This window comes from Lepisosteus oculatus, chromosome 12, assembly GCF_040954835.1.
Source record: "Lepisosteus oculatus isolate fLepOcu1 chromosome 12, fLepOcu1.hap2, whole genome shotgun sequence".
Lineage (NCBI taxonomy): Eukaryota > Metazoa > Chordata > Actinopteri > Semionotiformes > Lepisosteidae > Lepisosteus > Lepisosteus oculatus.
The window spans coordinates 9,681,219-9,694,603 of NC_090707.1; the positions used below are offsets into that span (position 1 = coordinate 9,681,219).

The 13,385-nt window shown below is 38.0% G+C and overlaps 1 protein-coding gene and 1 long non-coding RNA gene across 2 annotated transcripts; one reads left to right on the forward strand and one right to left on the reverse strand.

Moving 5' to 3' along the window:
• The first annotated feature begins 1,693 nt into the window (after positions 1 to 1,693).
• On the forward strand, positions 1,694 to 11,794 carry LOC138242034 (uncharacterized). Its single transcript, XR_011191309.1, has 3 exons — positions 1,694 to 1,792; positions 9,103 to 9,357; positions 11,724 to 11,794. It is a non-coding gene; the product is annotated as an uncharacterized lncRNA (long non-coding RNA).
• On the reverse strand, positions 8,280 to 12,889 carry gbx2 (gastrulation brain homeobox 2). The gene is made up of 2 exons (XM_006636305.3): positions 11,731 to 12,889; positions 8,280 to 9,638 (listed from the first exon to the last, which is right to left on the reverse strand). The coding sequence occupies exons 1-2, from the start codon at positions 12,242 to 12,244 to the stop codon at positions 9,124 to 9,126; spliced, it is 1,029 nt and encodes a 342-aa protein (XP_006636368.1). The 5' UTR covers positions 12,245 to 12,889; the 3' UTR covers positions 8,280 to 9,123.
• Between the last annotated feature and the right edge of the window lie 496 nt (positions 12,890 to 13,385).

The following is a 13,385-nucleotide window of genomic DNA, read 5'->3' on the forward strand; positions in this document are numbered from 1 at the left end:
AGGCAACCGGAGAAAGAAAATGGGAGCAGGGAGAGCTGCAAGGTGAGCTTTTAGAGATGCATACAGCCAGGGTAGTTTAAGTGTGAAGAACAATGAACAGCAATAGGATGTTATTGCTGTGAGCCGAGCTGAGTCGGTCTGACTTGCCCATGCATGGAAATATATACAGCTATTTAAAATGCTTGGAAACAAAATACAAAGTTATTGTAAACCACAAAATTAAAGGTATAACTGAACCTTTGGTGATCTTTTAGAATGGTTCTATAGATGTGGCTGTACTGGCATGTAGAAAGCAATGCTTACTTTGTGCCTTTCAATCATCTGATTGTCCACAATTCTATACTTCTATAATAAGTTATTTTTAAATGTATTTAGTACTCTGTGGTTTAACAAGGAACAACTCAAATGTAAGCATAAAATGAGCCCTCTGGATATGTCATTCCAGACAGCAATCTCTCTATGATACATTTACATTTTTTTAAAGAAGCCTTGATAGATTCATAGCCGTGTTGGTGCCAAATGTCTGCATGCTTTTGTGTGTGCATGCTCATCAGTGATATTGCCCACTCTTTGTAAGGCAGGGTATTTTCACTGTTGACTTTAAACACCTTCAAGGCCTGTGATTTCAACCCAACAGGTTCAATGCTATGAAACGCACCTGACAGAGATTGTACTACAACGAGTGCAGTGTCGAGGGTGTTCAGTCATGATCTAAAAGACCCGGTCTTACAGCTCGGTGCAGGAAACCACACTTCCCCATCTGACCTTCTGCGTAGATCCAGTGAGAGGTGAGAGAGATTTTTTGTTTGAGGTTTCTGCATTTATTTTGTTCACACTGGGATGGGATGTATGAGATTAGCTGGGGTCAGAACTGAGACTGTTGCAGCGCCTTCACAAGAGCACAACGTGAAAGAAGGGCACTAGTGAAAGGTTCTTAGTGGCACGAAAGTGATTATGAATGCAAGAAGGACCCCCAAATGAGGCATGAACTGGCAGATCAGGGTGTGTTAATAATTCAGACTAATTCAGGAGGACAGGAGCCCGGCAGGAGTGGTCGTTTGGTTGAATGTAATTCCAAAGATGCAGGCTCGCCAAGCAAATCGCTGCCAGATTCATTTTATAAACCCAGCTTAGAAATGTACACCTCAATCTGTCCAGAGCCCCCTCTCCCAACATAAACAGTGTTGTAGTAATTAACCTGTGTTAGGCTTATGTAAAAAGTATAATCTGATGTTTGAAATTACCATTAAATAATCCTGAATCATGCTCTTTATGGACTTAGTCACTTAACACATTGAGCAGATGGTACAGAAGGTGGTCTTTTTAGTAACTCCGTGAGTGAAATCAGTCCGGGTCTTTTACTGGCTGATTTATTGGTACAATCCTCCAGTTTGAAATTTAGAGAGCTTTTTATGCTTTGATTAAATCTAATACTTGTGTCATAAGTTTCCATCTCTTCACTGGATTTTCTACCTTATCTGTGTACAGAATTGTTCAAACAGGTTTGCCTTCTTTCACACCGTTTTAGTCTTCTAGACAATGCGGATGCAATAGAAAAGACAAAACATAGTTCATAAATTAGAGAGGAAGTGCAGTAATGCAAAGATAAAATTGTGCAATGCACTAGTAAGACCTAATTTATAATATTGTGCACATTGTTGACACATTGGTTCAAGAAAAACAATCTCTTATTTCCTTACAGTAACCTGTATGTCATCTGTGTTTTTTCGTTTCTTTATTTGTGACATACTTCCACTTAACAATTGCAAGGCAACACCTGAAATAAGCCCAGGTAAGTACTTATTACCTATTATCACTAATTAATTGTTAATACATGTCCTACAAGTTTCAGTACGAAGACTTTTTTTATACATGTATTAGTTGTTTATTAATATTCGATAAGTTGTGTTTCAGTACTAAGGTACAAATTACATGCCTTATGTGTTATTTTTAAAACAAAGTGTTACCTGAAAATGGTGTGACAGCTCTGGAATGAATACAGAAGAGCAAATAGACACATTACTGAAGTTAAAGGAATGTTCTATGAAGCACTGTGGTGTTGAAGATTAACTTTGTCCTGAACATGGGCATTGAGCAGGTTTCCTAGAAAAGGCAGTACACATTATACCTTCAATAACAAAATTATTTTAATCTCGGACAGAAAACACTATGAGAGAACCTGATTCCATTATTCAAATACCTCAAAAGCACAACATCAACCCAGCGATCTTCTTCAAAATCAACAGTGAAACACAAACCAGAAGACACGAGGGGGAATGCTGGGAAAATGGATTTAAAACCAATTCATTTTGTTACACAAAGGATTGTGGGAGTCTGGAACAAGATACCCAGACATGCTGTCTTATGGTTCCCAGTGTTTTAATTAATTAGTAACCAAACAAGCAAGATGGCCTAAGATGGCCTTCCTCCTGTTTGTCAACTTTCTTATGTTCTTATCCGTCTGTGTAACAGTTGTAATGAATGCAAACAATCTCTTTTCCCTGGGCTGATCGAAATAATTGCTTTTTTGTGAAATTATTCACAGGCAGGAAGTTTATGGCCATCCAGGATTCGCAGTTCAGATTTATGATCTGTTGGTAAAGTTATTGCAGCTGGCTCCTCTGAAGGCCTAAGCAGTGAATGAGAGCGCATTTAAGCTGTTGTCAAGGCCTCTCCACTAGAGTATAGGATTTTTGAATGTCTGGCCTGTCATTCTGCTAAGGGGTTGAAAATAAGAAAGAGCTTTGAAACATCTACTGCAGGCCTTTGTCAGGCTCTCAGTTGTTGGCAGAAAACTAATCTCAAATGAAGTACTAAATCTTTACACAACTCTAAAAACAAAAAAAGAAACATTGCTTGAAACATTTCACTATTGTAGTGAAAAATGTGCCATACATACAGTACACGTATATAAGTAGGAACTCCCAATAACATAGCCAGTGAGTGTCATTCAGCAAACAAGCTAGAAACTACAGTGTGTGATCTTCACAACTTTCAGTCTTGTAAATGGACACAGGCTCAGCTTGGTTGTAATACTTGCATTTCTATCACACACATAAGACAGTTCCCATTGAATCTGTGATAACACCTATGATTCAGGTAAAAAAAAATCACCAGTGTACATTAGACTTTGACATGATGTTCACCAGATACAAATTTCATTATTTTTTTAACACATGCAAGATTCTACAAAAGCTCCTTCAAAGAAACTGGATTAGGAACAGTCCTTTCCTTTGTTTTTTGTTTTCAAATTTGTCATTTTTTCCCCACTCGGTTACATACTGGAAAATAGTAATTTATTTTTCTTTTTCAAATTCTTTGTATTTCTGTTAACAGTTCTACCTCTTCTGCCAGAACTGTGGATAGTACTTCTTTTTAATGCTGTAACACTTACAAACTTACTTGACATATTACTGATTCTAATAGACACATTTTCCACATTACTGATCTATAAAAATTCAACCTAAATGGGGAGGGTGCTTTATAAGGGAAGTTAGACAAAAAATGTTATATGTGAAGCACAAGAGGGGAACATTTTTTAAAGGAGGTTAAACATCTGTAATGTCTGTAGACCAATATGGCTCAGAATAACACAATTAACTTAAACTCATCTAAGGAACTTAGTTTAGCTGTTTCTGTCATGCAAATCAGTCTGATGCAGACACATCATGGTTTGTTATGGTATGCCCTTCAATATTGTATTATGCACATGGAATATTTTTGTATAGAATTTAAGCAGTGTTTTTTTGGGATACTTTCAAAAACTGTGGCCCAGCGTTATCTACCTCCAACTGAAAAAAAGGACGAAAACAGGTTATAAAATACTGTTTAAATAAATGCACAACCCATTTACTGTGCTTTCTTACTTGTATATAACAGCAGCTTGATCCTATTGTTCTGCTTTATAAATGACCTGTTTGTAGCTAAAACATTTTTTTCAGTAAACTACAGTATTTCCTAAAAATCTTTGACAGTACCAGCATCCGCTTGTATTCCATTGATCTAATCCAACAATATTAACAACAACAATATATGGCACATCAGCAAATTCGAACCTAACATCCTTGTGGAATTGTGAGAAACAGAGACTATGTTTGTGCGGCCCATTGGTATAAACTCTCCATGCACGTGCCAATAAGAATCTATTAAGGATTTGTTTGTTGGAGGGGAGGGGAACCAGAGGTTAGTCTAATGGTTGTCCGTGTGTGTGTACGCGTGTGTGTTGTGGGGGGTGAGTGTATTAATTTCAAGCTGCATTGTCAAGCCAGCGCCTATTAGGACAAGCTATTCTCCAGACTTCCCTTCCATCAGAATTAATCATTGGGAGTTAATTTGAAGCTCAGACAAGTTGCTGTTAATTTAGTGCAGGAGGGACATGGTAGAATGAAAAGCTGAGGTCCCAGCCAGGCCCCTCGGGTCTCATTTATCAGCCATCCGAGACGGCCTGGCTTGATTACAATTTGCAAAAAAATTCATTAGAGCCAGGACGATTGTCAGATATTTCTCTCTCTCTCACACACACCCCCCCCCCACACACACACATCTCTTTCTCTACATCCCCCCATCGCTTAATCGGACTCAATATTCGATCCCATGAATGCCGTAGTTAAAAAAATCCATAGTAATGATGCTGATCAGAATGTCAGAAACACCATGTCTCTGTGTTAATCCTTAACTAGTGCAGAAGAGAAGATGTTTTTTTTAACCCTCCCAGCTTTACACTGAAAAATACAGTAAATAAATTAAGACAGAATGAATCAATATATGCTTTTTGTGTATGTATTTATTTAATTTTTACGTATTGTCAAACAGATTTTACCAGTTTAATCAATTATAGTTATTTTAATTAATGGTACCATTGCAATCTAATTGATATAGAATTATTACTTCTTTAATAATAGTAATAATAATAAAAATAATAATAATGTGAGAATTTTAAAATAGTATGGGCAAGGGTGATAGCCAAAACTAATAGGGGAATCTGAAAATACAAATGAACATCAATCTCCCCTTGAGAGAAGAGGGATTGTGACGATGTGAGATCTAATTGTAGAGTCTGTGATTAGAGCTCATCTATTACCTTGACAAGAGAGCTCACCTAGGATGTGAGCTCTGCTCGTAAATCCTGGCTTTACAATAATTGACCATTTCTGTAGAAATCACTGGTTAGTATTTTGATTTAATAAAAAATAGAATAAAGGGTAATTCAAACAATTAAAACAGAATGTATTTTCATGAATATATTTAAGCATTAATGTGTATTAGCCTATGTAGCACAGAGATCTGGACAGAAAGAAATTATTAAAGTGATTTGTTTGTCTCATGACGGTATAAATGACAGGTTACAGAACTATATTTTAAAAGAGCCAAGTAGATTTAAGCCCATAGTAAGCCAATGGAGTGTCCCAGTAACTTCTCTTTAAGATTCTATACAAGAACCCATTAGTGTAAACTCTTCAAACATGCACATATCACATCAGCAAGCTGTCTTACAATAATATATACACCAAAAAGGAATCTTGTGTCTGAATCACAGTCTGTCTTGACCTGTTTCTTTTCTTCTGTAGTTTGTATGTGTGATATACAGTACGTATGAACTAAAACAATTAGTTTGGCCGTACAAACCAACATGAGCAGCATCGATGTTGCGCTAGAGAACACGAGTAACGACCCCCTCCCCCCTCCCAGATGTCATACATGTTGCAACTTATATCGTTTGTAAGAAATCCTGTGTACGATCATAGCGCAAATGCCCTTGGGGTTAAAACTATCACAAACAGGCAGCATACAACTGTCAGACAGGGCTGCCATCCAAGCTTGCACTCCTATAAAAAAAACACTGCTGCAGCATTAGAAACATTAGGGTTCAGGCAGCAAATATTCTTATTAGCGAACTGTTAAAGGCATGCTTGCGCTAACATTAGGGATGTTTACATTCATACATGTACAGATTAGCAATCCAATGGGATTCTTCGAGTGATCCCTGACAGACTAGTCAAATTAGTAATTACAGCCACCGCTACGTGTGCTTCTAATATTTTATGTAAATTGGTCTAGCTCACACGATTGTGACCGGAAAATCCTAAAATACCATCTCATTTGAAATCAGTTTTGTCTAAGTGCTATTTGTATTTTGTAGCCAAGGATAACATGATAAAGAGTAGCTCATGCTTAATACACTAGTGATTTTACAGAGAACGTGATAAAAAAAATACATAGGTATTGCCAGCCAACTGATATTATTATACAGTAAATTCTTTTAAATCACAAGTCAGTGGTCGAACTATAAATGCCCCTTTTCAAAATGTTGTATTCATACTTGCGTTTCGTAAAGTATTTTTTAAATCCTTTGTTAAATCATTTAAACTAAAATACAGTACCAGCGTAGACAGTAAGAACATAAAAACGTAGCACCCTTGTTTTCTCTGGTTTTTAGGGTGACTGGTGACGTTTCGACTCAGACAACCAGTTTTTGAAAAGAAAACTTTGTATGATGTAGATGAAGAGACATTGTGTTGACGATTTGGGCTTATGTGGTGTCAGTTCTAGTTGCTTTAGTTGGTTTTGTAGCTATACACTTACAGTTTTTCGTATTTCCATTTAATGTGTTTCCCATTTGAAAAAAGCACAAAGTTTATAAACGTAAAAATAACACTTGAAATGTTTGAAGTATTAGTTTTGATCAATATTCCTGTTTTAACAGACCTCGGCGCTTCCGATATTCATCACAGTATCTATTGAACTCTTTTTGAATTGAGTTTCATTACATAAAAACGAGGCCATTAATTAAAGTTTAACTTTAAACAAACGATTGCTTAGCTGTCTAGTTTATAAATAAAACTTTCCTAAAGGTAGAGTGTACGTCGTTAGTACAGATCGTGAAATAAAACTAAATATTAGTATTAAAAATAAGTATTTGCCGATATTTTTATGAATCCCGTTCCCTCCTTTCACCAACCATCGTTTTGAAAACATGAAAAGTAGGACTCGTTTAGTTTGAAACGTTAAAATGATTAGAGGATCCTTCAGAATGAAAAACGCTATGAAAACGCATTATTATTATTATTATTATTATTATTATTATTATTATTATTATTATTAAGGAATTTAAGGAAAATGAAACTGTTGTTCTCTGAACGTTGCTTTTATGAATCTAATCTTTGAAAACGCCACATATTATAAGGTCGTTTAACAGGAGTGAAAACGTTCGGAAAGTACAACAAGATAGTTGGCTCTTTTTTAATTCTATGTGTGGGGTGTGTTCTTCTTATTGCTGCTATTGATGATAACCCCCCAAATCGTCTTTGACCTCTTAAATGTCTGCGTCTCCTCACCTAGAATTTTCTAGATTTTAACTGTTGAGATCTTGCGACTAGGAGCCCATCTAGTTGGCCATGGCGAACGCATCTGGCGCGGGCAGGGTGTTGCTGTTGTCATGTTTCCATCATCCACCACGAGGGCGAGTGCAAGGTGAAACAGGAGATCAGCGCTGATAAAAGCACTCTTAATGATGACGTTTGACTGGGGCAAAATTAGTTGTCATCACGCTGTATGACCTTGAGTTTCATTTAACACGAGCAATATTACCCACCCCCTGTCACAACGTAAAGAGTGTCGTGGCAGACCAACTCTTCAGCACATCAAGGCGTGACGTTTGAATTTGTACTCGCCTTTATGCGACTAGGTCAGGTTTAATTCCTTGGGATGAAAGCAAACTATGACAGCAAAATAACTTCTCAGACCGTTTTTGAGAATTTCACCAGCCTTTATCTTAATGGTCCTAGCACATTTGTATACTTATAATCCAAAAAGAAAATGTAAATAATTAAGATTAATGGACTACACCTAAATTACTTACACGTTTTATTTGGTTTAAGCATTTTGCGTTTTCTATTAAAATCTTAACACCGATTTGACTTTCGTACAAAATATGGTATCATTCTTTAGCAGTGGTGTAGCTTATTGCGTACCTTTGTTGAATGGCTTAATTGTTTTAGAATTGTGCTGTGACTTTTGACTACTACTGATATACATAGATATTGATTAATTTGTTTAGAAATATTTTAAATATAAAGTTTTTCATTGAAGACACTTTCAATTTTTTAATACGTGCTTGAAATTAGTAAAAAAATGTACCTACAAGATAGGACTATAAGTATTGTGAGAAATTAGTGTGATAATTAGCTTAGTGAGAATTCAGGCATCAGTAAGCGCCTGTTGTAAATTTCTAGGTCTCTTTAAAAAAAAATCAAGCTGACAAGATATATGCATAATTGCCGATCATTTTAATCCACACAAGACTGGTTGAAAGCTTCTTAAATTATATGAGAAATTAGATACATTGTTGCACAATATGAAATAAATTAATACCGTGCCTTGTCTTAAAAAATCTTCATATGCAAATAATTTTAATGTACAAATTGTCAAGCAAACAAAAAATACGTGGCATTAATCAGAACTAAGAAGAGAAAGAGACAACCTCAACACCTGGCAGAGTGTGTTTCAGTGGGCGCACTCTAACTGATTTTCGGTTTTCCTCCCGCTTTTAACGAATTCATGAATCTTAATGGTCAGCAAAGGTAGTCAGATTTTTGACTACACATTTTTTGGACGCCTACAGAAATACACTCTTAATCCACTACTTAAGCAGCACATAAGAACAGTAAAGAAAACCACAAAAAAAGATAAAATACATCTGCTCAATCTTTCCTTGGGTTTTAAGGAATGCACAACAGATTGGTTATTACTCTGAAGACTGAGAAAATGATTCTGTTTCTGGTCTCGGAATACTGTCACAGCTCTTCCTTAATATAGGCTATATGTATGTACAGAGAGATCGTTAATAAATAACTTGAAATATTTCCTTTAATTTTTATTTTTGGGAATCTTTATCAGAAAAAAACGGTTATAATAAAGATTTTTTTAATACATAAAATGAACAAGCTCTTCAAATATAGCTACCGACATCGTGAGGATATCTATTTCCAAAACTGCTTGATATTTTCTTTAATTATTTTAGTTTAATAATGCCTCATTGTTTTAAATATTTTTTACATTTCTTTGTATTTAACCTAATTCGCCATCTGGTCCTTTTTAACACAGTCCTACAGGAGAAAGGGTGGATCAGGGTCTCGCTTGCTCCAGCTGTTGGTGCTGACTCCTTATTGCAAACCGACTGACGTGAACAGGAATGGGGACCACTATTTTGGGATTCCTGGAAGGTTCGCCAGTCTTGGAGTTGACGTTACCGGCCTTAACGCGCTTCCACTTGGCCCTCCTGTTCTGGAACCAGATCTTGACCTGGACCTCGCTCAGTTTGAGGGCATGGGCGATCTGTGAGCGCTCCGTGAGTGACAGGTATTTCTTGCAGTGAAATTCTTTCTCCAGTTCCAGTAACTGTTCGCTGGTAAAAGCTGTCCGCCGCCGCCTGTTTTTACCAGTGGATGTGGTGCTGTTGGTGCCGTTTGACCCGTGACCGCTCTCCTCCAGTCCAGTAGGATCTCCGTCGTCCTTTTGGCACAGAGTCTGACTGGCGGCATTCTCGTCCGAGCTGTAGTCTAAGTCACTGTCCATTGAAAAACTCTCGTCCTTTCGGTTGGAATCGTCTTCTTTCGTATCGTCTTTGCTCTGTGCTCTGGCTGTTTGGGGGAAATTTAGGAAAAGAAGATAACACTGTTTATTACACCTCAAAAAGTGCTTATATTACACGAAATTTCCACACCCTATGATTGCGTACAGTTTATGGATAGCATTAAACTAAACCTTTTCTAGTCCGATGTATTCCGATGTCAAAGAAAGTGTTCACTTATTGTACATCCACTGAAGTCATTGCTACCCTTTATGAGAAAAGGATTTCAAATACTTCATGCATGACTGTCTTTTCCTGCTAATTGCTACATTCAGTAATTTGAAGTCAAATTTAGAAAATAGCCCACATAAAAGTATGCTGGGTACAAGATAGTTTAAACCCCCCTTTTTATTTTAAATTGTTTCAATAGCACTAATGATAAACATATTTGTTGGTTTCTAACATATTTTGTGGAAAAAGTAATACATGTGTTCCCACTTCTTAAATGAAGACAAATATTTACACCGCAATGTCAATGTCAATTTGAAGTGACTTTTTAAAATTACGCTATTCTTGAGCTGACACGGATTGGGATGACAGCTGTTGCAAAAGCACTCTTTGATTGATGGGTCTCCTGAACACAACTGTTGCTTAAATTATCTAAATGAAATACACAAATGCATTAGCATTTAAGGACGGTGTGGTAAATCGCGCCGAATCGCTTGTCTTACACATTAAACAAGGAAAAAAATAGCTTCTTCCCTTAGAAATGCATGACCATGTTAAGGATTTAATCTGTAGCGGCTTGTATTTAGTACTAGCGGCTAGGATTTAATCTGTAGACTTTTTCTGAAGATATGCTCTATAGAAAACAGTTTCCAGTGCCTCCTCTATATTGGAACCCGTTAGAAGCTTTCAAACTGTTTAAACGCTTGTAAACACTCTGGCCTGTTTGTTGTATCTATGTGTATTTTATAACTTTCTTCGGAACACTTCAGTGTTAAGTTCTCAACCTTAAACGTCGTAACGTATTTAGAAGTACCGACGTTAAACCCTAAACCATTTAATACTTTTCGAAATTTACGTTTCATTCCGTTCGTATTTACACCAGATCTTACTAATAATTACATAACGAGACATTTAGCTTCCGCCAGCGTTCCCCAAGTCTCTCAATTGAAAGAATTCAGTCATTAGACTCGCCCTGGGCAGAATGCCTTCAAAAGGTTGATACGAGTCTTCAATAAACCCATTTGATATTAGAAACGAATGTCATTACATTCTTGAGCCTTCAAGGGAGGCTTTTCATTCATTTGAAAACAGCCTTAATGATATTGCAATATTGTGACAAGTTTAATTTAAAAACATTTTCAATAGTTCATTAAACTATGCACAAAGTTTATTTTTTTCCCCAAAAATGCGTGTCGTGTACAAAACGACAATTTGTCTTAAAAAAAGAGGATTTTTATATTAAGGTGTTCCTGGACGGCGAATATATCTTTTGTAACAACGTTGATGAGAAATTAATAACACAATTTCATATTTAAGGTGCCTTTTCCGTTTCAGAATGAAAACCTTGAATGGCGAGCGTATCTTTTTTCACTCGGCTACAAAGTTCTGATGTAAAATATTGGGACATCGTTTCTAAAATAATATTGACACAGCAAAATGTGATGAACTAAACTTTTTTCAAGGTGTACTTTTCTTTCTGTTTTCGATTCTATTTAAATAAGGACTTTATTGGCAATCCTCCTTAAATGTCGCAAATACAAGGCATATTTCGAACACAGGTAGGTCCAGTTTAAAATCAAATACTCCGCGCTTCACTTGCAACGAAAATCAAATTACTTCCATACCAATAATCTGAGGATGAATGTGTCATAAATACTTGAAAGCAGATTTAATACAACATGAATTTAGCCTGTCGTATTTATTATCATTCTTACAGTTACACGACGCTCATTCTACAATATTTTATGATATCCACGATAGAGTATGCTTTCAGACTAGAACCTGGCTAGAATTTTGAAAAATGTATGCTATACTTCTAACGTTTACACAATTTTACTTAAGACACCTCTAATCCATAGCCTCTAGTAGTTTAACAAGTTTCACCTGAAGTGAGACCTTTCTGTCTAATACGTCTTTTTATTTTTAGTTCTCACCTATGGATGACTGCAGAGGTTCGGAGGCTTGGAACGGCGGCAGCACCGCGTTATCTTTGCCCAGAAACGTCTTGCCTTCGTCCCCATCCGGCCGAACGTCCTCCGTCTTGTCAAAGACTGCCTGCAGGGACTGGGAGCCAAACTTCCTCGCCGCCTCCTGATGTTGCGGGGAGGAGGAGAAGCCGCCAGGCAGGGTGGCCATGAGCGTGGAGGTGAGAGCCATGCCCTGAGCCAGGCTCGAACAGAAGCTGCTGGGCAAACTGGGTATCTGGTGGTGAGGGTGCGTCGGGGGGAGACCCGGCTGCAGCGCGGACTGGGGCAAGGTCGGAGGCGGAGGAGGTGGCGGCGGCAGGACCACCGGCCTGTATGGCATAAACATGGGGTAGCCAGTGTACACAAAGTGTCCCGGGCTTGGCTGCGGCGGACCTCCAATCAGGGAGTCAATGCTGAAGGCTGTAGTGCTTCCCAAAGGGCGCTGCATCATCATCAGCGACGGACTGAAAGCTGCACTCATATAAGCTCTGATAGTGGGGATTTGAAATAGGAACAAAAGAGGAGACCAGGCGTGTTTAAAGCTATGAATGTTCGCAAAGATAATTCTAACAATAAAGTCGAGTAAAGCAACCCCCGGCGTTCACAATTCCGCAGACATTGTCATTTGATCGTTCATCCTTCTTGTAAATGAACCCATTAGAAGAAACACATTGATAGGATGTTTATAAACAGGCAGAGAATGTTTGCCTTTTTGCACTAGCAGGAAACTATTGATAATAATACGTTTTAAAACCGTCCTTTGCAGGGTGTGTTACAGCCGCGGGTTTGGAAACGTAAAGTTGGAGAAAACTGAGAAAAAAAAACGGGGTTTCAGAAAGCAATGTCCCGTCAGCTGTCTTCTTTCTGAAGGGTGAAAAAAATCCAGTTTCTTCAGCTTTCACGCGTTTAGCTGCACAGAAAACGAGACAGAAATGCTCCTGCTCCTCATTCTCTCTCCGCTTTTGTAAGGTGCAGACTCTCCTTGGGCGATCCCGATTGTCTTTCTCTAGCCAGTCGCTCTCCTCGCTCTCTCGGTGTGCAGCGACTCTCAGCTCCTCTCTGCTCTATGTACTCGGCTGTAGGTTTAAATTGCGCTCCTTCAGTTTAATCGCAAAATCCCCGCGTCAGGACCACCCCCTCACATCTCCGCGATTCCTGATTGGTCGGAGAGAAAACGCTGGGCTGAAGCGCTGGGTCAGAATTCCAGATGGACACACGCCTCCCAACGGTGCCCTGACAGCCGTGCACAGGTAATCAGTCGTTGTAATACTAACAACAATGACCACAAAAATGCACCATCCACATTAGACTGCAAACGATGGGGTTCACAAAACGCGGAACAACAGCACAAGCCGTTTGCAGGATATGTTTTTTTTAAGAATATTGCTTTTAAGTTTCCAAATGATTTATATAAACTATTGGGTTTAGTGCTTGATTACAAGAAATATGTATTTAGTTTTAATCTCTTAACCACTCTATTTTTATGCCACTAATCTGGTCAGTAGCTGACCAAGATACACGGCATTTCAAGGCCTAATGAAAAAGGATGGACAGATAGAGACAGACGTCTTATTGGAAAGGATGGCCGTCTCTTTTAACAGTGCCCTTCGAGCGTCGTCCGA

What these genes read in the sequence shown, in the direction of transcription:
- gbx2 (XM_006636305.3), bottom strand. Translation starts at nt 12,244, where the DNA reads ATGAGTGCAGCTTTCAGTCCGTCGCTGATGATGATGCAGCGCCCTTTG. An exon ending in ACCTCTGCAGTCATCCATAG is followed by an intron (nt 9,639 to 11,730) that starts GTGAGAACTAAA and finishes TCCCCCAAACAG; the next exon opens with CCAGAGCACAGAGCAAAGAC.